This window comes from Papilio polytes, unplaced genomic scaffold (assembly GCF_000836215.1).
Source record: "Papilio polytes unplaced genomic scaffold, Ppol_1.0 DF822067.1, whole genome shotgun sequence".
Classification (NCBI taxonomy): domain Eukaryota; kingdom Metazoa; phylum Arthropoda; class Insecta; order Lepidoptera; family Papilionidae; genus Papilio; species Papilio polytes.
In genome coordinates, this window is record NW_013527137.1 from 627443 (window position 1) to 649839 (window position 22397).

At 38.9% G+C, this 22397-nt stretch overlaps 2 protein-coding genes across 2 annotated transcripts in view; both read right to left on the minus strand.

Annotated features, from left to right (window-relative positions):
* The window catches only part of LOC106106813 (unconventional myosin-XV), a 67395-nt gene that overhangs the window by 33389 nt on the left and 11609 nt on the right, over positions 1–22397 (minus strand). Inside the window, exons 2-17 of the mRNA XM_013287472.1 lie at positions 11062–11221; positions 7915–8165; positions 6325–7430; positions 6066–6229; positions 5761–5990; positions 5324–5542; positions 5059–5147; positions 3656–3794; positions 3102–3314; positions 2556–2685; positions 2260–2423; positions 1919–2009; positions 970–1136; positions 461–648; positions 245–379; positions 7–58 (exon numbers count right to left, since the gene is read on the minus strand). Of these exons, the coding sequence (XP_013142926.1) occupies positions 7–58; positions 245–379; positions 461–648; positions 970–1136; positions 1919–2009; positions 2260–2423; positions 2556–2685; positions 3102–3314; positions 3656–3794; positions 5059–5147; positions 5324–5542; positions 5761–5990; positions 6066–6229; positions 6325–7430; positions 7915–8165; positions 11062–11220 (3497 nt within the window). The 5' untranslated portion in view covers position 11221. The remainder of the gene's footprint in view (positions 1–6; positions 59–244; positions 380–460; positions 649–969; positions 1137–1918; positions 2010–2259; positions 2424–2555; positions 2686–3101; positions 3315–3655; positions 3795–5058; positions 5148–5323; positions 5543–5760; positions 5991–6065; positions 6230–6324; positions 7431–7914; positions 8166–11061; positions 11222–22397) is intronic.
* LOC106106814 (leucine-rich repeat extensin-like protein 3) lies at positions 12416–13273 on the minus strand. Its single transcript, XM_013287473.1, has one exon. The coding sequence runs from the start codon at positions 13271–13273 to the stop codon at positions 12416–12418; it is 858 nt and encodes a 285-aa protein (XP_013142927.1).

The following is a 22397-nucleotide window of genomic DNA, read 5'->3' on the forward strand; positions in this document are numbered from 1 at the left end:
CCCGGCCACGCCTCCACCTCGCCCACCGCGTCCAGCGCGAACTCGCACCCCGCCCACTCTGTCAACAACAATAAATTGATTTAATTTTCTTACATTAGCATATCTATACTGATGTTATAGAAAAGATTGTATTTTTATATTTTTGTATGCATAACGTAGGCCATATTTTAATTTTACGCCGAGGAAGTCGCAAGTAACGGCTATTTTGATACATTGATCTGTTACAGTTTAAAGAGAACATTACCCGTGAGTTGTCCGTTGTGCTCCATAGTGAGCGACCAGCCGGTGAGGCCGCGCTGATGTCCGGCGGCGGCCAGTGCTGCGGCTGCGGCGCGCTCGCACGTCGTCCACGCGTCTACGCTAACATGTCTCAGCGTATCTATGAAACGAAGAAAAATGTTTACCAAATACTGTAAAAACTGTACAATGACATTATCGATCGCTAGAAACTACAGCATACCATCGTACAGCCGCAGTGGCAGAGCAGGTAGGGAGTTGTCTCCGGCCCTCCACTCAAGAGCAGTGGGCGGCGCCCGGCGCGCCACGCCCGCCGCCCGCGCCTGCGCAGCCTCCGCGCCGCCCGCCAGCCGCAGAAGTCGGCTACGTTGACGTCCCGTTGTCGACTCGGATATCAGTCTCAATAGATACCTGTTTTATTACAATTTATACTCAAAATAGATTATAAACCGAAACTTAATATTGAATTGTTATCTATATAGATTTGTATTTTTGTATGTATTGAAATAACTAAAAAACTACTGAGCCGATTTCAAAAATTCTTTCACCATTACGAAGCTACGTTATCAGTGAGTAACTTAGGCTAAGTATTTTGATAATTTTTAATTAAACGCGGGCGAATTTGCGAACAAAAGTAATTTTATATTTTAATCAAGTGTTTATACAATTTGTGACAAAGTATTAATAAATCTTACGACAAATTTGATTTAAACGTCTTTTAGCTGTACTGACTTGTGCAGGGCGGGGCCGGGCTGGAAGGAGGCGAGGCAGTGCGCGACGAGCCTCCAGACGCGGTCGCTGTGCGCGCCGCCCGCCGCCTGGTTGGCCAGCTGCACCAGGATCTCGTCCCGCAGCCCGCGCGACGCTATCCCGCGGGACGCTATGTAGTCAGCTAACACCTATACACAAACATATCACTTTTAAAAGTACAAACTAGCTATCCGTAAACCATCGTTAGCGTGTTTTTTTTAATGTCATCGATTGCGTGCACCTTCTACCAGCTATCTTTCAAAGTCCCATCAAAATCGGACCCGCTGCGCCATTTTGACAAGGCGGAATTAAAAAAAAATGGCTATAATATGCTGATTCATGTTATCCACCGTCCGTTGAACCGTCGAAATTGGCTTAGCCGTTTCGGAGAATATCGCCTGAATTCACTATAGGGTTAAACGTCGTCTACAGATCTGCTATGAGTTAGAAGGCAGAAGTTCTTCAGAGAACTGAAGAATATGAACATAAGTTAAGTATTTTTTATCCACATTTTTTTTTTATATAACATAAGGTGGCAAACGAGCAAGCGGCCACCTCAATCCGCCAAAATGGCGAATCGACCGCTGCCCATAGACATCCGCGATTGCAGATGCGTTGCCTACCCTTATCCGACGGAGGAGGAGACGCACATAAAGAGGATATTTCCCCTTCCTATGCATATCCTCCACCGTCAAATCCACTTCCTCTTCCCATCCTCTTCTTGTGAGAAAAGGGCGGTAAAGAGAAAGGGACTAAAATTAAGCCTCCGGCACCACACTCATCAGACGAAACACGGAATTGCTACCATTTGACGCCTGTCTTCTGTGTGGTCGTGGTATTACAGGGGGCGTGCCGACCTATTCGTGCTAAGGTGTTAAAGCGGGCACTACCACTGTTACACTTATGTAAATCCTTGTAATAAACCAGATACCTTTTGCCGCGTATCATCTCCGGCAGCGGATTCGTCACACCAGCGCAAGATTAATTTGAATACAGCGATCGCATCGTTGAAGTCTTGGTCTCTGAAAAACAAATCATAAAGTAAATTTTATATTAAAACTCATCATATAGAACATTCAGAAGTTTCCACATATGTTGCCAGCTCGCAATATAATAATAGTGTAGGCGGGGCGTGCTCTACGTAAGCACATGACCTTGGGCCGCTAAGACATTTAAAATCTCCTGACGAGAGATCATTTTGTGTAATTTTGTTGTTTGCGATCAAAATAAACATTACATATATGAATAATTCAACGTATAACAACTTCATACCTGACTGCAGCCTTTGAAAGGAAGGGTTTGGTGATAGGTTGCTTCTTGGGGCTGAGCTGGCCGCCGTCCGCGAAGTACACTGAGCTGAACTTGGAGAACGCAAACTGCTGCAGGTCTTTTGGTAGCTGGATGCGCTCCTCCTCCGCGAACACATCACCTGACACCTGGGAATAGTAAAAAAAAAATTCAGACCGAGATAATACTCGCTCAAGGACCACCTATTCTTACATCGCCAAACAGTTTTTATTAAAATATTTGCACAATAAAAGCGTTTATACAAAACGTCAGCATGTTACCTTGGTAATGTTCTTCTCGGTATGCAAGGGTTGTGTCTCATCGATCTTGGACAGTATGAAGGCGAGCTCCGCCGGTACTTCCAGCACCTGCAGGCTCTCCGCCTTCGCCTTCTGCTCCGCCGCACGGCGTCTGATAACGAAAGCATTTGGTAAACAAGGGGTAGGCAGATATATTCAATGATATTCCTTACTTACAACGTAATGAAAATTTACAGACAGATGTAGATTGTTCACTCAGTTAGTACTCAGAGTAAGAGAATACTAATGGAAATATTTTTTTAGGTATATCATAAGGTGGCAAACCAGCAAGCCACCTGAATCCGTCAAAATGTGCGAAGTGACCGCTGCCCATAAACATTCGCAGTAGCGGATGCGTTGCCTACCCTTGATCGACGGAGGAGGAGACGCGCATAAAGATAAAATTTCCCCTTCCAAATCCACGTTCCCTTTCCATCCTATTTTTACGAGAAAAAGGGTGAGAAGAAAAAGGCACTAAAGTAGGCCCACCGGGTAATCATCAAGTATTTTTAAATTGTTTCTCCTTACTTAGCGGCCGCCTGCTGCGCCTCCTGGCGGCGTCTCTGAGCATCTCTCTGTTCCTTCAGCGCGGCGACGCGGCGCCTCGCCCGGCGCGCGCGGACCAGCGCCTGCGCACGCACCACGCCGCGACGCGCGCGCACGAACCGCCGCCGGTCGCGCGCCCCGCGCCACCACGACTGGATACGAACAGTCGACGCTTGCAGCTGGTTGTATCGTTTTCTAAACACAAAAGGTATCAATTTAAATCAGTCAAGTTGTTCGAACCTACACTAAATTAAGGAATATTAGACGAGCGGGCCCACACCTTTCAAGTAAACAATCACACAACTGTTGTCCGATTGTTTCGCCAGTCAATTCAACTGTTTGCACCACTAAAAATCAAGTAGTGTGCGCACCTCCATATAAGCTCATGGGAACCAAAGCGAGACTAGACAGTTGTGCGATAGTTTAGTTTCTATACTTTAAATCTCTTCACAGACAGATCTGACCTGGCATATATAGACGAATGACGTGCGTACTACTTATTTTACTAGTTATTAGTAGATAGTTGTTCAACTAACCTAGCTAGATATCCTCTGATATGCGCCTGTAGCGTGGTAGCGGCGGCTCGCAGCTTGTCTGCGCGGGCTCGCTCCAACCCGCGGTGCAGCGCCTCGCGTACGAACACGCGCGCCGCGCCCAGCTGGTAGTCCGCGCCCGCTGAAAATGAACACAATTTGTATACACTAACGATTCAAATTCGTATGTTTTAGTGATAATAGTTATAAAAAAACATTTAAGATATAGTTAACTTTACTTAAACAGTTTTACAAGTCCAACAAGACAAAGAATGTCATAGATTTGCAGAAACAAAGTCCCTAAAAATAACGAAGATTAGAGGTCTATTTCGAAAATAATATGAATGAACATTTTGTGTTGTTTAATATTTAACAAAACGACAACCTTACAACGACCGTATTCAAGAGCTATAAAGATGCTGTTAATACGTCGAAATCACAAGATGTACATTTTTTACGGCATGTTACACAGATTCTCTGTAAGCAATTTAACACGTAACATCAATTGTAACACTTTCCCCGCCAAGTCACGGATGCGTAAGTCTCGGTATTTTTATAACACATATCCAACTACGTTTGTTAATAACAATAAGACAAGAGGAGATTGCTAAGACAAAACCCTTCCACTCTATACATCTACTAGCTTTTGACCGCGAATTCGTGCGGAAATAAATAAAAATAGTTAGTAGCCTATTTGTTTGTACACACTGTTCTATTTATTATTTCGTCGTTCCTTCTAAGATGAGATCTAAGATATGTACCTTTTAACAAACATCCATCCATCCAACAAAATCTGGCATTTATAACATTAGTAAGTTAAAAATACATTCAAAAATCTATACCTTTAAAGCACACACATTCACTTAAACAATCACTAGATTCTTTATGAGTTATTAAACTTCGTTCACATGTATACAACTCTTAGCTTGAATTCCGACTGATTCCTTTCTCCCACAATCAGCCTATCGCGTACACAATGCACGTAAGTCCCTCCGGAGAGGGATCGTTCAAATAAAGCATGCAAATCCGTTGCTTTATACGTTGACTATTATGCATACAGTAAGCCGTTAACTGGTAACAATGAAGACGTAGGTGTGATCGATTCCTATGTTGTAACGCTTTCTTAGTCTGACTAATTTATTACCCACGACTTCTTAATCATCAGAGGTAAAGATTTACTTAAATACCGCACTATACTGATGGCTAGTCACGGCTTCTTTTAACCGTTCGTAAGTTAACTTGAGTTTTACTCCTTTAAGATTAAATTCAACCTAACCTAGGTAATGATAAAATAAATGGAAACTTTAGCAACCCAATATGAGAACTCAATTTAATTATGCATAAGATTACTTTGCGTGATAATACGAATTAAATTTGCTAATAAATATTTCTCATTGTTGACTTACCAGCGCCAGTTGGCGGCATCTCGGCGAGAATTGAATTGCATATCTCTCTGTAGGGCGTAGCACGAGCCGGATTCGTCTTCAACAAGTAGCTGCAAATGCAATAACTTTACTGTGAATGCGAAATTTTAGATGGATGCATTAACAATGATATCACGTAATATCTGGATCGGATCTGTATTAAATTCGGAATAAATACCTATTTAAAAAAATACAGACTACCTTTTATTCCAGAAAATAGAATTATTCAGTTTTTAGGTTGACTCACCGATATCTGTCAACAAAGTTCTGGAACGGTATCCGTATGGGGTATCCAGTTTGACGTATCTTGATGGTATCGAGCATGCCAGTGTAGCGCAGCTGCGCCAACACGCACGGCAGTTCGAATTTCATTGGCGACTTCTCCGTGTTCGGCTTAATGCAGCGCACGAACCATGGGTTGCAGCGCGTCATCGACTCCAGCAGCTGGTGCAGGCTGTCGGAGAATCTGGGGATAGGACAAGACACGGTAAAGACGATATTGCCACATTATTAGGATACTGTTTTGTGATCAAACAATTGACAATAAAAATATACGAGAGGTAAGCAGATACCGCGAGCTTCGATTTGGCGCGGTCTTAATACACCTAGACTTCATACCTTCATGGCCGTTGGTTTAGGATGGAAATCAAATCAAATGGATAAATATATTTAGAATTATTTTACCTAGCTGCGACAGTAGGAGTCCTCGGCTTCATGGTAACAAAGCGTCCATTAGCGCCGCGTGGCAATGTCTTGTTGTTGTCATGCTGCGCGCGAAGCTGGCTAGACATCTCGGCGACAAGCGGCACATCACTACTGCACAGCAACTCCAGCACGTCCCCGCGGAGTGCGTCGCGATTCTTGTCTAAAAAGCCCTCCACATTGTACCACACCTGACCCGCGTAGTGCTTAATCTGAAAAACGAGCATAAATAAGTATGAAAACTTTACATATGCTTTCATTAATTTAAAGAGAGAAACTAAACGTACTCCGAACTCGTTAGCTCCCAATCTAGGCCTTGAGTACAACTCATTTAGGGCATGGTTATAGTGACACTTCTCCAGGAACGAGGCGTCCGAAGCGCGAGGGAAGTTGCTCTCGTCGTCCAACAGATGCAGAATGCCCACCGGCTTCTTACTGAGTAGTTGGATCACTGGAAACAGCATTAAACTTAGCAACCAGAAGTCAAATGCAAATATAAATATGACAGTTCCTGGAGAGGATTCCTGGAGATTCCTGGAGACATACCTGGAGAGTTATCATTCCAAGTCAGATTCGACCATTCCAATCGCTCCTTCTGATACTCCTGTTGTTCCAGTTTGAATATATGCTTATTAAAATAATGCTGAAGCGTTTCGTTTGCGTAATTAATACAGAGTTGTTCGAAGGAATTCTCTTCCAAGTCTTCGAAGCCGAAGATATCGAGGAGAGATATCCGATGTGCGTCGTGTAGACCCGAGCGGTGGACTATCGAGTTGATTCTTAAAACAAGCCAGTTGAAAAGAGAAGAATAGAGCGCCTTCGCGAACGCATCTCTGGCATCCAAGGCCTGGTCTATCGGTAGAGGTGATCTCATACGCTCAGCACGGGCGGCTGTCACCCTCGTTGTCAAAGCGCGTGCAAGTGCTTCTGCAGGTACCTTTAATAAATGCGCCGCCCAACGCACTTCGGCACCACCTCCTAACTGAACTCCTTCCTGTCCGTGACGCAACTGTCTTCTGTGGAAGTATACATTTCCTAAATGAAGAACGGCGGCCAATACCCTTATAATGTCTTCTCTTTCAGCATCACCAATGCCAAGCACTTGCATAGCGCCGCACAGAGCGGACCAATCGGCTCCCGCGCCAGCACCTCCAGAGTCACCTCCCTGATTTAAATAGAAATAATGCTCCGCCGTCAGGAGACCTCTCGTACGTCTCTGTTCCTCGTCCAATCCGGCTAACAGTTCATAAAATACATGATAGTTTCTTTCGCCCGGCGATTGGGTGACTATTCTCGACTTTTCTAGTAAATAATGTGCTACTCTCGCACCGGCCAGGGCGCCATCTTTGAAATATAGTTCTAAAAGTTTTCCGAAACGACTAGAGTTATGGTTTTTTGGTGTCCTCGCGTTTCCGAACGCTTCCAGCAATGGGGCCGCCTCAAGTATCTGTTCGGATACAGGTGCCCTGCCCAGCGGCGCGGGAGCGACCGCGGCTAGAAACTGCACTGCCAGTTTGGTAGATTCCGTCTTTCCCGCGCCCGATTCCCCTGATATCAGTATAGCTTGCGGGTGTGGTAAAGAGGATCGGGCAGCGGCGGCGATCGCGAACAGGTGCGGTGGTAGGTCTCCTAGTGCTTCCGCCGCATGGTATCTGTTACAAATGAAAATGCATATAATGTTACCTTAATAACATATTTGCCTTGCCGTAAAGTTAATTATTTCATTCCAAACAAACAAACATCATTACAATAGTGAGATACATAAATCCTTGGTTGTGCCCACATCAAAGATTTAGATAATACAACCGACATAGAGGTTGCATTAAAAGTGTCAAGGTTGTGTGCCATGCTCAATGTCTAATGACACTTTAATTGTGCAGCCGCAAGACATACAATGCCAAAGACCTTCCATTCATAAAAAAATAAAATTTACATGAGTACTTTCGACACCTGTGTGCTTTAAAATAGTTTAAAAATGAAATAAACATCAGACGATCAAATGGGTAACATTAAGCTGTTTTGACCAAATCGCCACATGAAATTGCAAAACCATAGTTTATTCATTACTTAGTTACATTAATTTGCTGGTTATACCTGTTTATAAGAATTATCGCTTTAGATTTATTTATTTGTTACCTTCTAGCAGTCTGCAGCCCGTACAACGAATCAACAGGTCTGTAAGGATTAACAGCTACAAGTATGGACCCCGCGTATGTATAAATAAGACCCTGTTCGTATCTCAGCTTCAAGTTCCATAGTAACGCAGCTTCGTGGAGGTCATGGAGGCGAGTCATGTCCTCCACTCCGTTAGGGCCGAGTTCCTCGCGCGGCCACACCGGGTCGCCCTCCTCTTCGCCATTGCCCATTTGGAGGGCGAATGTCTGGGGCTGTTGGACAACAAAATTGTTTATTAACTAAATATATGTTGCTGCTAACTAATAATTGAAACTTTGTTAAGTGAAACACTTTGAATACGAAAAGAAATTAATCGATCCAAAATACATTTCTATTTTGGAGCTGCTCACATTAAAAAGATGGAAAGATTATTTTAGGGTTTGCAAAGTCTAAGACCAAAATTATCACCGAAACTTAACAAAATACTAGGAAATCGTAACCGTATATTGTGCAACAATGGACTAAAGAAAATCATACATCTAATTTCAATCATCTATGCTATGGCTTATTTATTAAGTCAAGGTTAAACCAAGCATTTGTAATACGCAATACAATATTCTACTAGTTTAGATACGCTTTAACGTAATCGAGGAACAACACGAGACCGCAGCCAGACGGAAAACTATCGTCTCCCGCCGCCACTGACATGACGTAACTACAATACAATCTTCATCTGAACGCATCAGTTTCCCTCTCGACATCACTGTGAAATATAGCTTAAATGCTTGCTAAACGGACCGAGAAATGTGTATGAAAATTATTATATTGTAGTCTCATCGCATTTGTAAATTACTGTTCTCATTAGATAGTTATTCTAAGTAAGACGTGCGTTGTGGTAAATAAAATACGGTTTAAAAAGTTAAAGCAAGGATATTATCTTGCATATTACTTTCTTTACTGTTAAGTTAGGCATATAACAACGGGATGTGACTGTGCTGACAACTGATGTGAAAAAATCGAAATATTCTATTAGCTTTTATCTTTCTTTCAGCCAAAGATATAACAGTATAAATATGGAGTCGTACGAATAATATTTAGACAACATTGCAAGATATCTCTAGAATTTGCAAGATTTAATTTTTTTTATGTAGAGTTTCTTTTCTTTTCTATGGATTTTCTTTTTTTTTAAGGAATTTAAGGTATCAATATCTACAAACTTTTAATTTTTTTTTTTGAGAATAATCCTTACATAGTTCAACATCACTTCTAAACATAACTCTTTTAACTTTCGAACGGACTTTGATCTCCATTTTCTATGTCTTAAGTCCGCCATTTTCTTTTTCGAAGTTTTAAGAATTGGCGATTTCGGAATCATCCGCGCTTTCTGTCGTATCTTCCGTTTGTGAAATAGGTTATGTCGTGTCCATGTTGAAGTTTGTGAGTCTGTGGAGCTACAAGAGAGGTTACAAGCCTCACAAATATCCGGCGAAGTGCTCGGTGTTGGCGCGAAATGAACGCGCATCGACTGTCAGATGTGACGGCTGACAATTATTCTAAATATTAAAAGCGATTTTTTTTAATTAACACACATGTCGTAATTTATTGGTATTTTACTATTTATTCGGTCAATAGTTGTCTATATTGAAGACAATTCACAACGATTTTGTGATTTTTCACAACTTGCAACACCATGTTATTTCACACTTCACAAATCTTATATCACGTATGAGCATAACGTTCACTTTCATGAATAATTCTTATTTAATTCCGAACACTTTCTAATTGTAATTTTTATACAAACATTACATCACAATTTGCACGAATTGTGTATAGCGTAGTGGCGTATTAGAAGCGCGAAGTGTAACTGAATGCCTACAAAACTGGTATAGTGGAGTTAACTGTTAGCTACCGAACAGGATAACGGAGTAAAGTGCATATCGTCTGGTTGCTGGCATCTTAATCTTAGGTCAGATAACCAGGTTTAATCGAGATTTTATTCCGTGTAGTTTCTTGATTTTTTAAACAATTCTATTAGTAGTAAAAACATATTATTATTGAATTTTGATCAATATTAATGAGATAAATACTTTTAAATTTCATTTCATTATACAGATCTGTGTAATCAACAGTTTATTTACGATAGTCATCAGCGAAGATAATTAAAAACAAGAATTAGAAAACTGTCAGGCGTCGCAGCGAGAAAAGGCATGCGCCGATCGCCGGGCCTCAGGAATGTGGGTAGAGAGTTCGCGGCATTGTTACACCTCAATTCCACTAAGCGAATAGCCGCGCAGTACCTGTCGTACTGACCACTAGTTCTATAAGGCGTGTTTAACATTACCACTAGTGCAACATATAATACAGTCGCGTGGCGTTAGTCGGTTAGTGGAAACGGGTTTTAATATCAATGTCACATTAGTTTATCTAATGCTTCTCACATTCTAAAATCGATCCGTTGACATGTAATTTGTATGAATCATTTTTGTTTATTTTATTCTCGTATTCATTTATGTTGATTAGATTTTATATGTTTTTCTGATTATCAATTCTGATATGTTTACTAATTACTTTGGAATACCTCTTTGTTTTACAACCAAGTATGCTGAGGGTCTATCACGAATAATTGTGTGGCATTGCAAGAACGTATTCGTAACAATATGGATAAAATTTGTGTTCACGCAGAGGCACTGTACAAATCTAATACTAAGTTTGTCGATGTCGTTACGAAAGCCTTCTCACGAATGTTCATGATAAGCCCTCTGGTTTACATGTCGTACGTGTTTCATCGCGTTTCCACAATCACACGACTGACATATTGACACACGTACGTGATAATTTTGTTCTAGTTTCAATAGCTGTTACTGAATGCATTGTTTGCGATAATTCATCGATAAACAATAACTAATTATTGTGGTTTTGACGCGAGTTTGTACAAATTAGTGGTATGATCGATAAATAATGAAATCGTGGGATTTAAAGGAAATAATTCCTTATTTAGTGGAAGTGTAAGCTTTTAAACAGTTACAGTCTTCTAGTTAAATCCAAGGATATTGCGTCTCTCATGGATAATTGTCAAATTCTACCGTAATACTTTTATTAAAACATATGTTGTCTCTGTTGTTTTGAAGGAGATGAGAGGGATGATAGATTTTTCGATAGTTCCCTCACCTGTCCATTGACCAGGGCACTAACGAGAAGCACGCGGGCGGCGCGGTGCACCTCGAGCAGGTCCCCGGGCAGCGGAGCGGGCGCTCCTGGCGGCTGGAACCACACCGCCGCGCCCGCTGCCCACTCCACCTGCCCCCCAGGCCCCCCCGACCCCGCCATCCTATTAACAAACAAAACAAATGTCAAAAACATACAAGATTTTTTTTAAATAAATCATTCAAAATGTTAATTAAAATATTTATCGAGATGAAACATTCACCAAAACAAGCTTTGTAACTTTTTTATTTTAAAATTTGGTGAAATGAGACAAATGTTTCTACAGTTTTAATTATTCGGACAGAGATTTAGTTCAATGTGACCTAAGGGATCTTGAAAAAGACATTGTATGCCCTTCAATCGATTAGACCACTAGCAAACGTAGTCCGTGAAATTAATTGTTTTGTATAATATCGAAGTTTAATCATCAATTAGGTATAAGAAAAATATACAGTTTCTGATATTTAAAATATTCCATGTTTCTATTTATAAGTTACTGAATTTAAAAAAAACGTACAGACAAATTCAGTACGTCGTTCAAAAAGTGTAAACAGAGTTTTCAAAACTTAATGCAACGTATGTTAGCTGTTTCTTAACGAAAAGTGTAAATATTGAATATCGTCTCCAGTATCTATGGTACTTTGTCGACAAACACCGAGTATTGTAGCTGATTGTATGACAAAGGTAACACGAGTTGTTCTTAGCTTACATTTACACATGTTATGTCTACAGTAAGTCGAGACAGGTAGAATTAAAAGAAACGAACAGTCGTAAGTCAGTACGTTCATCTATACTTCTATACTATTATAATAAAGCGTAAACACATACGTCTTTGTTGCCTAAGATGTCAGCAATTACAGCATATTTTCGAATAACGTTTTTATTTAATAAAAAGCCCTACACTAACGTCACGCTTGAGGCTATATATTTTCACGCCGTTAAATTTAAGGATAAATATTTTGGATAAAAACCATCAAGCATGTTGCCATGGTCAAACCATCATGTCATGTCATTTTGACATTTGCAATTGATAATTTGACACATGTGAACAATAAACTGATTTTTTTATAATTTTACACGGATGAAGTCGCATGGCAACAGCTAGTATATCATATCTACTACACTTGCCAATATGGATACCGATTTTCCGCCAACTAATGATACTTTAAATTCTTAAATAGAAATCGAAGGATGTTAACGAAGGAGGATCGTTATATTCCTCGTTGAAAATAATAAGTGAAACAACATATTTTAGCAACAATTTATATTTAAATGTTAATACATTACTTATGAACTATTCAACAATGGCAATAATGACTTATAAATAAATTGGTGATGGCAGAGCAGCGGCTAAACAGTCACAGCCGGGAGGTGACGCCAGGCAACATATAGGAGGTGGAGGCGGAGGCTGGAAGCAGACGGGGGAGGGCGCAGGTGGCTGGATGCAGAAAGGCTCGGGCGCTGGAGGCTGAATGTACATCGACGGAGGTGGAGGTGGCTGCACGCATATAGGCGGCAGCGGCGGAGGCTGGATAGTCATGGGACACGGCTGTGGTGGCTGCACGTATAACGGCTCGGGACACGGCGGCTGCAAGGTCACCGGGCCCGGTGCCGGAGGCTGGATGCACATTGGCGGCGGAGATGGCGGCTGTACCATCATAGGCGGTGGACAGGGAGGCTGAACTGACATCGGCGGCAACGGCGGAGGTTGTACCATCACTCGGGGCAACGCCGGCGGCTGAACTACTATCGGCGGAGGAGCCGGCAATTCTATCACTATCGGAGGCGGAAGAGGCAGTTCCAAAATCAATGGTGGCGGCATTGGCGGACTTACGCTCATAGGTGGGAGAGGAGGAGGTGTAACGCACATCGGAGGTAAGGGTGGAGGAGAAACTGTCATAGGTGGAGGCGGCGGTAGTGCAATAGTCATCGGAGGAAGTGGTGGAGGCGAGATACACATCGGAGGTAACGGGGGCGGTGATACAGTAATAGGCGGCGGAAGGGGCACTTCAATGTACATCGGAGGTAAAGGAGGTGGTGTGACACAGAGTGGGGGAGGTGCTGGGAGTGTGACATATATGGGGGTTGCTGCTTGGCAACCGCACGGCAGGGAAGGGCCACATCCACAGGGCGCGGCGGGCGGCGCAGCGTATACGGGCGCTGGTGGCGCCACCATCAGGGAAGAAGGACATGATGATATTGCGTAATACTGGCTATTAGCCGGGTACTGTAAAGACAAATAAAAAATGCTGTATCTTATGCGCTATTTAGTATTAATTAAAAAATATAATATAATGACTTACGTAGACTACCCCAAACAACAATAAAATAGCCGCTCCAATGTTCACCGCCATCGGTGATGTGTTCGTAACTTGGTAAACGAATTATGTCGCCCTTGTTATATACTAAACATATTACCCTATAGTTTGAATGTAATATCATATCGAAATAGTTTACCAACTAGTTATCAATGATTCATTACCCCATATTAATTGCAAGTTAACGTATCGGATCAATATTTATGTTTTAAAAAAATAATGAAGTGATAAATCACGTCAAGTTCACTACGACCGTTAGGAATGTAGAAATTGATTGATAATGTGTATAAAATTAAATGCACTTGTATAATAATGTCATTTCTACGAAAACATCGTTCTAGCGAATAAAGAAATTAAAAAATACGATACAACTATTAGACGTAACATTTGTCAAGCTAAAAAATGTATGAAACACGTTTTTGTCTCTACAAATAGTTCAAAACAATAGATTTATTAATGGCTCTTAAGACTTAGACAATATTGTGATAAAATTTAACGGAAAACAAATGTTTCTCCAAACGAAAGTGTTGTTATACAATCAAACTGCCAGATGTTTCGTCGCAAACATTCTTAATTGAAGAAAGTGAAAATCGTTAGTTGATGAGAAATGTTCTCGTAAGTAATATTACTTTTGACACTATTTTGACGCATCTCTCGGTAACACGCAATGCGTAATTCGATTTCTTTTTATGTTACCACGAACCGTAAAAATTCTTGTAATAATTTGTAATTAACAATCTTAATTTTTAACATCTGTAACAGCTAGAACAGAGGTGACCGTACCAATGGCACGCGTGCCTTAAATGACACACGACATTATATTTTGGGCACGTCGATTATAATAAAAACATAGCGAAAAAATTATGAAGTAGATGCACCTTGGAATTGATGTAATAATCGAAGTACCAATTATCCGATGGCACGTTTAAGACCGCATTAAACATTTCTTTATAAAAAATGGCACTTTGATGAATAAATGTTTGCCTAGCCACCCCTGCGGTAGATAGAACTACATTATACCAAAGACATAGATGGCTGAATAAAAAACAGCGACAATATTCTTAATATCAGTATCTGCAAAACAATTTTATCTTATTCAAATTTTATAGCGCCTTTTTAATCTGTGAATCAGCTTCGATCATTCGACTATGATTAAAAAAAACGGGGATATACAACATAGTAAATCGCGATGCGGTCATATGCCCTTGAATATCATCATTCCGAAACAGATTGATTGGCATTTAAAAATAACACACGTTGTCGGCATAAAATTATAGTCGCGCCTTCGAACGACCCAAAAAAAGTTCATTGAATCCGGTAAACAATCGCAACGGACGCTTCCGTCCGGCCAAGATGTTGGAGGACGTTGTGAATACCAAACGATTTCAACCAGGACAATACGCCTCGGTTCCGACCACACTAGTTCATACAGGGCTGCCACAGCGATGAAAAATATATCATTTTATAAACAGTTTCTAACACAACAACACTAAACAATTTGTGAGAAAGTTTTCTTAGTTCCTTTTACTAAAATTGTATGATTTTAATTTCACGAACAATATTTCTCGATGTATTTTATTGCCCCGATCGAAGCTGCACAAACCTAACGGTGCACAATTCATAAAATAAGTAATTATAAAAATATTGTGGTACACAATATTAGTGTTAAACCGCTTATCGAAAGGGAATCTAGTCGATAACCTTTCGATTTAGGGTGTCAACACATTTTGTATGCCGACTGTATTGTTGAGACTGCTTTCTAATGAGGCGTCGACGCCCATTGTAATGGAACCCGAATCTACGTGTCTAGAGAAATTATAAGAAAGTACAAAAAAACATGGTTTTAGATAATCTCCCTAAAGTATATTATAATCAAAAATACGTAAAGAAAACAAAGTTCTCATTTTAATTAATAACCATAAAACAATTCGACTTTAATGTGAGAAATGGCGGGAAATAATTAATTTTTAATATAACAGTTATCGTCGGCTATAAAATTATAAACAACGATTTCATTAAAATAATTATACTAAACAATTTGCAACGTCTATAAAACGATCGCGTTAGAAAGCCTAATAATTTTATGGCGCGATACAAACCAATTGAATAACTTTCCTAAAATGGCCGCCTGTCATGAATCCCTTACATGCGTTATGAATGACTTCTCATATAATACCAGCCATTCTATGAATATAAATGTAATAATTCATCATCAATAGATCGTTTTAATTCTGTTTGTAGATGACGTTGACTGCAGAATATGTTTTACTTATTTACTAGCTGTTGCTCGCGACTTCGTTCGCGTGAAATTAAAAAAATTACTAACAGATAAATTACTTTCCTAACGTTGAAAGAATTTTTAAAATCGGCCCAGAAGTTTTTGAGTTATTTCAATATATACAAAAATACAAATCTATCCTCTTTATAACATTAGTATAGATATAGATATTATAGAAATATAGATGCAAAAGTTTGAAATCGCTCAATATAGATTTACTGTGGAAATATCAACCTTTTCCCTTACCGAACACTTTCATCCAAATTCTTCTGAATATTACGTTTCAATAGCATTAATCTTAGACGCATATTTTTAACCACACCCAACTTTCACTGCAATATATTAGCGTCGCTAACGCAGTATTGAAGATTGGTAGACACGCCTCGCATTCTGCTAGAAGAACATAGTTGACGGCTACTCTATTATTTTATATTTTTAATGTCTTTTAGGGTTGTCACCCTACTTTTGTGTCAATACCTGTGTGTAAAGAGGCCAGCTGAAAACCAGCGCAGAACGGCTTGCGCCGTCCTTGCATTACCTGAGCTTGCCACCCTTTGCCACATTTTCTTTACTAGCTCTAAGGTTGCTAAATGCATGTTTTCATTTGTAGTTTTTTGTGGTAATAAAAGAATTATTTATTCAGAGCACATAATGGTCAATTAGCTGTGCCTTTGATATACACTCAAGCAGATGTCTACTCTAAACTAAAAGACTTTATTAAGAACTTCAGCACGAAAATTATAATCACGGTATTTAAACAGTAGGAATTAATTTTAACGTGCTTTTTAAAATAATTAATTTATCTTATAAAACCAATTCTTAAATGTGTATGAAATATATTTTGAATATCCAATTTGATATTTCTTTTAAGTAGCAAGAGACGGCGTTAAAGTTCAGATCAAAGAGGCTATGCCGGAGGCAGTTTTGTGGCGGCCTCGATTTCTTGGTAGCTACTTTAAGTATATTATTAACCAATTTTCGTAATTAAGCGTTCGACTTGATTTAATGGATATCATTAATGCATCTATGTCTTTGTATACTTCTGAAATAAAGCTGTTTTTAATATTTTTAGAGAATTCAACGTAGATGAATCTAGAATTTCTTAGAAGTCTCAAATCTAATGTCTTGGTATGGTCAACAACGCTGTTACTGTTTATCAATTCAGATATATCCATACCGAAGCGTTTACCTTAAATTAAAGAAATTTAGACATTAATAACGCTGGCCCAATACTGATTTGTACCTATTTAGTATTTTTGATGACTAACATACTACAAAAACCTTTGCACTTTGAATTTGCAATTTATTACAATCGCTACCTTTCAAGAAACAAACGGAAAATCAAGATAATAACTTGAATTATTTCCGGTCAGAATCATTACGAGTATATTTTAAGGTTACTTTATGGTTTCGCCACGGTAAATTTATGCCAGTAACCTAAAAAACTTAAGTAACTATTACATCGTCTTCCGAACTCGTTATTAAATGTTTACGTAAACCTCGTGAGAAATTTGCCGAAACAAAATGGCGAATGGGATTTATTAAATGTCAGTTTTCTTCGTGTGCAAACATTGTGCCAATGTGCATTGTAATTGTTTACTCTACGAGTTGCATCGCTCTATTGTAATTTTTGTCGTAACACACTCATGAAGATGTCGGACTCAGATTAAAGGAGTTTTTTTATTTGGATGTAATTGGCAAACTTTACTGTGTATTGCACACTTGCATTGCATTGATTCCTATGAGCTTATATGGAAGTACGCAAATTACTCTATTTTTAGTTGCACAACTAAACAATTGAATTGGCTGCAAAACAATCGACATTCGCAAAATAGTTGTGCGATAGTTTAGTCTAAGGTGTGCGCCCGCTCTTAACTATCAAATATTCTAAATGCATAAAGGGGGGGGGGGGGTAATTAACCGTGTACTGTCTGGTATGCGTGGTATGCGCAAAGGTTGCATAAGAAGTGCTCGTTGTGGGATCGGTGCCAGCACGCGACTGCACATCCGTGCCACTAGGTCGCGGGGAAGTAGGCAAACCTGTATTTACTCATATACCTTTGAACCCCCTGTTTTAATAAATAGCAATCATCATTAAAAAATATATTGTTAAAGATAAGATAATGTTAAGTTAATCATAATTATTAGACAAATTAGAATATCATAAAAACAAAGCCTAAAGTTGCACTAGACTTAAAATTGTATGCAGAATTTTATCTTCAAGATACTAAACAATGTTTCACTTTCGTCGTTGTTATAAATGTAGAAATAATTGAGATTAATGTTAATGTTATTTAACAACAATGGGCAAGGTTAAACAGCGTGAAAACGTCCCTAATGTAAAAATGTCACCAACAATGCGGCAAAAGAGGAAACGGTTCCGACCCGCCGGGTAATGATCCGCCCTTGAAATAAATGCTTATTATTGTGTTAGGTTTTGTTTACAAAACACAATTTAATATAGTATCCAATGAGAATTATCTAAACGGCCTTAGAAATTATTAGAAAAATTGTTTTCATTTAACCAGTGTAGAAGGAAAACAAGCAAATCAAAAAATAATTCGATATCCAGTATCGGTTAAGCTAAGTCTCTCCCTTTTGCCATTTGTGAGAATCAAAATGCCGGGTGTACCATAGCAAATTAAATTATACCAACTACTAAAAAAATGTACCTAAAATGTACTATTTAGTACCTCGCTCAAAAAAAGCACCTCCTCCGATATTTCGTTCAACAGGAGGTATAGTATGGTATCGTTATGGTACACCCGCTTTTTCACTCTCACCATCTGTTTCATGTATGTTTTTTTTGTATGACAATTAAAAGGTTTTTTTTTATTACATAGTATGGCAATCAATGTTATAATTGTCTTATCTTACCTGTTACATGTTTATTATTGACCAGTGTTTAATGTGTCGAAAATTGACTTGTAAGCAATTATGGCTTACAAATAGACTGGTCTAACAAAGTATAACTTTAATATAGCAACAGTCTTGGTCTGTTGGCATTAAGACTTGATTATGTTATGACGTCATACCACAAACATTAAATATGTGGTCGTTTTAGCAAATTCCGTTCTGCCGCCATTTTGTTGTAATTCCGTTTTACGTATGATAATCTGCGTAGTTAAAATGATCTTAGACAGACAGCAGGAAGCAGTTTTATACCATTTAATTTATTTATTTTATTTTTCACAGTGGTAGTGCCCGCTTTAACATCTTAGCACTGCAGGGCCGGCACGCCCGGTGTAATACCACGACCACACAGAAGACAGGCGTGAAATGGAAGCAATTCCGTGTTTCGTCTGATGAGAGTGGTGCCGGAGGCCTAATTTAAGTCCCTTTCTCTTTATCACCCTTTTCTTATAAGGAGAGGATGGGAAGGGGAAGTGGATTTGACGGTGGAGGAGATACATAGGAAGGTGAAATATCCTCTTTATGTGCGTCTCCACCTCCGTCGTATATGGGCAGCGGTCGCTTCGCCATTTTGGCGGATTCAAGTGGCCGCTTGCTCGTTTGCCACCTTATGTTATAAAAAAAAAAAATTAGTGAAGACTAGCTGTTGCCAGAGTGAAATTTAAAAAAAAAGTAGCCTATGTTACTCGCTGATAACGTAGCTTTTTAATGGTGAAAGATTTTTTGAAATCGGCCCAGTAGTTTTTAAGCCTATACATTACAAACATAGTATTCCTATTTATAATATTAGTATGACAAATCGTAGTCTTAACACATACATTTCAAAGTGTATTTATTAACTTATTGACGTTTACGAAAGTATTACATTTACCTATATTGACTAAGATTGTATTCATATATCTAATAATAAAGGCTCGCAGAATCATTTAGCGTGTGTTGCTTGAAATCGCACGTTATACGTTACAGGGTCGAGACGTGAAAGAGCTTGTAGTTAAGGCCACATTTCTCACTTAAATCACATTTGCTGATAAATTTATCTGTACGAAAATGAAAGTTTAATTGCCCCTGATATATGTAATTGTAGATGTTGTATCTCGCCGGACAATAGTTGTACAAATCGACATCTCCCGTGCCTTATCCTACTCCCGTAAGATCGGAGTACCGGGTTTTCATCCTCCAAATAACTCTATCATCCGTCATCTCAGTCATCACTCCCTTCTTAATCATGTCACCTTTCACGCAATCCATCTCTTTCTAGGTTTACCTCTACCGGTGTACCTCTACATTCATAACTAACGTCCTTATTGTTACATGCAATTCATCCCTTCTCATAACATACCACGCTAACCTTTTATTCCTTATTTTCTTAACCACTGGGGCTCCTCTCAAATTTCCTCTAATATACTCATTTCGTATCTTATCCAATCGTGTTACTACACATCCATCTTAACATACGCATTTCCGCCACATGTATCCTTTCATCCGTCCCTTTTACTGCCCAATAGTTGTACAAATGTTCTTCCTGAGTTAACGTATCAAAATTGTATCTCTTCTAAAACTAAATGACATATATAAAATTGTAAATTCCCTTGAATCGTTACAGATTTATTGATCATGAATATACTTTCTAAAACGTCTCGTTTTAAATGTTAATAATCTTAAGTTTAACATGTTATTAAAAAGAGGCAAAAATAATGTACTTCGAGGTCCCCGTCACCTACTGATCAACCTTGTTTTAGGTACGTTTATTTATTTTACAGTGACATGAATAACGTTGCGATTGTCCTTTTTAATTTCGTGACAAATATACATATGTAACGCGTTTTCGAAAAAATCATAGGTAATTGACTGAGTTGTGATCCAAAGGGTTTGACTTTCCCTCATCAGATTTCCTGATATTTATATGAGATTTCACGTGTTTTTAATTATATAAACGGGTTACCTAACTATAGCCTGGCAATGTCATTACCTTTCCTTCAAATAGTGATGTACCTCTACCAATAACATACAAATAAAAATAACAAAAGCTATAAGATAAATCTCTACTGATATAAAAAGGAAACATTTCTTTCTTTTATATGTATTGAAATAACTCCAAAACTGGGCCTATTTTAAAAATTCCTTGACTGTTAGAAAGGTAGCTTATGTATGAGTAACATAGGTTACATTTTTTATTATTTTTTAATTTGACGCGTGCGAAGTCGCAAGCAACAACTAGTAAATTATATAATAACGGTTAATATAAGTTTAAAAGTCAACGACCTACTTAAAGTACAATTTATATTACGTCTGCGTAGGCGAATCGGTTTGTAACAAACCTGATTGATATTACAATAACACGCAAACTTTTTGCCAGTTCCAGTGTAGGCGTAATCAACGTTGACACAATAAAGACAATGTAAGGAAGAAAACATTGTGACAGGAAGTGTATGTTGAATAACTCAGTCGAAGAATTTAATTTCCTACCCACGTCTTGTTATAGAAACATACATGCTAAATTAAGAAATCATAGCACTGAAGGTGACTGTTTAGGATTGATTTTAAATGGGGAGTGAAATAAATTCTTCGACTGTACGCAAATATTTTTTGTAACAACCGCAACGTTGATGAATAATAAAGTTAAGTAATTTGTGTTTTATAGTAATTTTTCTGGTTACCCTTACAGGTCGGAACTCCTACTGACTTGGCTGACCAATTTATCGTGGGACTAAACAGTTGAATGGGCCGAGAAACAATCGACAATCGCACAACGATGCGATAATTTATTAGTCAAAGGTTTGTACCCACTTTAAAGGTTTTGTTTATATGATGAATACTGTCATTATCAAGTTGGAAAGTACCTTAGTGTTGACACATGCGTGTTGTTTGAACAGCGCTGCATTCCATTTCACGCACCTACAGAGTAAGGAACGACGCAATTTGAACAACTGGTAAAGATTCATTATGAATGGTTGAAAGAACAACTTCGTAACGCTAACTATGTGGTTTAAATATTCAAACACTTGTAGCAAAAACACTTTCATCTCTATGTATTTGAATCGTAAGACAATTATCAGCGGTAGAGCCCGTTTTAACATATTCGGACGAATGGGTCGGTTTACCCAGTGTAATAACACCACACAGAATACAGGCGTCAAGTGGAAGCAATTCCAAGTTTCGTATGATGAGTATGGTGTCGAAAGCCTAATTTTTATGTGCGTATCCTCTTCCGTCGGTTAAGGGTAGGCAACGCATCTGCAATTGCGGATATCTAAGTGCAGCTACGATTCGCCTTTTCGACGGTTTGAGGTGGCAGCTTGCTCGTTTGCCTTATGTGCCTATTTTTTTAATGTATTTAAAAAAATCTCAGTATAATGTGTACTAATATACTTAACTTACAAGACAGTAAACTATAAAGAGATTTCCATCGTTTCCGTGAATCGTCGCGGAGTGGTTGTGGTCGTTTTAACTCGAAGAAAGTTGCCGCGCCCTCTTAACATGTCGCTGTGTCGCAACTTGTCTCTCTGTCTACAGTGTGTCACATTTGTTACATTGTCGCTAGATTTATTACGTTAATTTTACTTAATATCTTAGAAGTTTAAAACGATACGAGATAGTAAAATAGTTTTATCTAACTTCATTAAACTTTTCAACAAATTTGAAAAATAGTGTTTTCTATACAAATGAAATTAAAAAACTAAATAAAAAAATGAAAAGAAAAGAAAATTCTACATCTTTCGATGTGATTAGATTGGCAAAACAATAAAAGGATGTTTTTGTCGCACGCATAATACGTAATTAGTTTTAAAAGG

Bases quoted from the DNA above. Each gene is read 5' to 3' on its own strand.
- LOC106106814 (XM_013287473.1), bottom strand. From the start codon at position 13,273: ATGGTGGCGCCACCAGCGCCCGTATACGCTGCGCCGCCCGCCGCGCCC.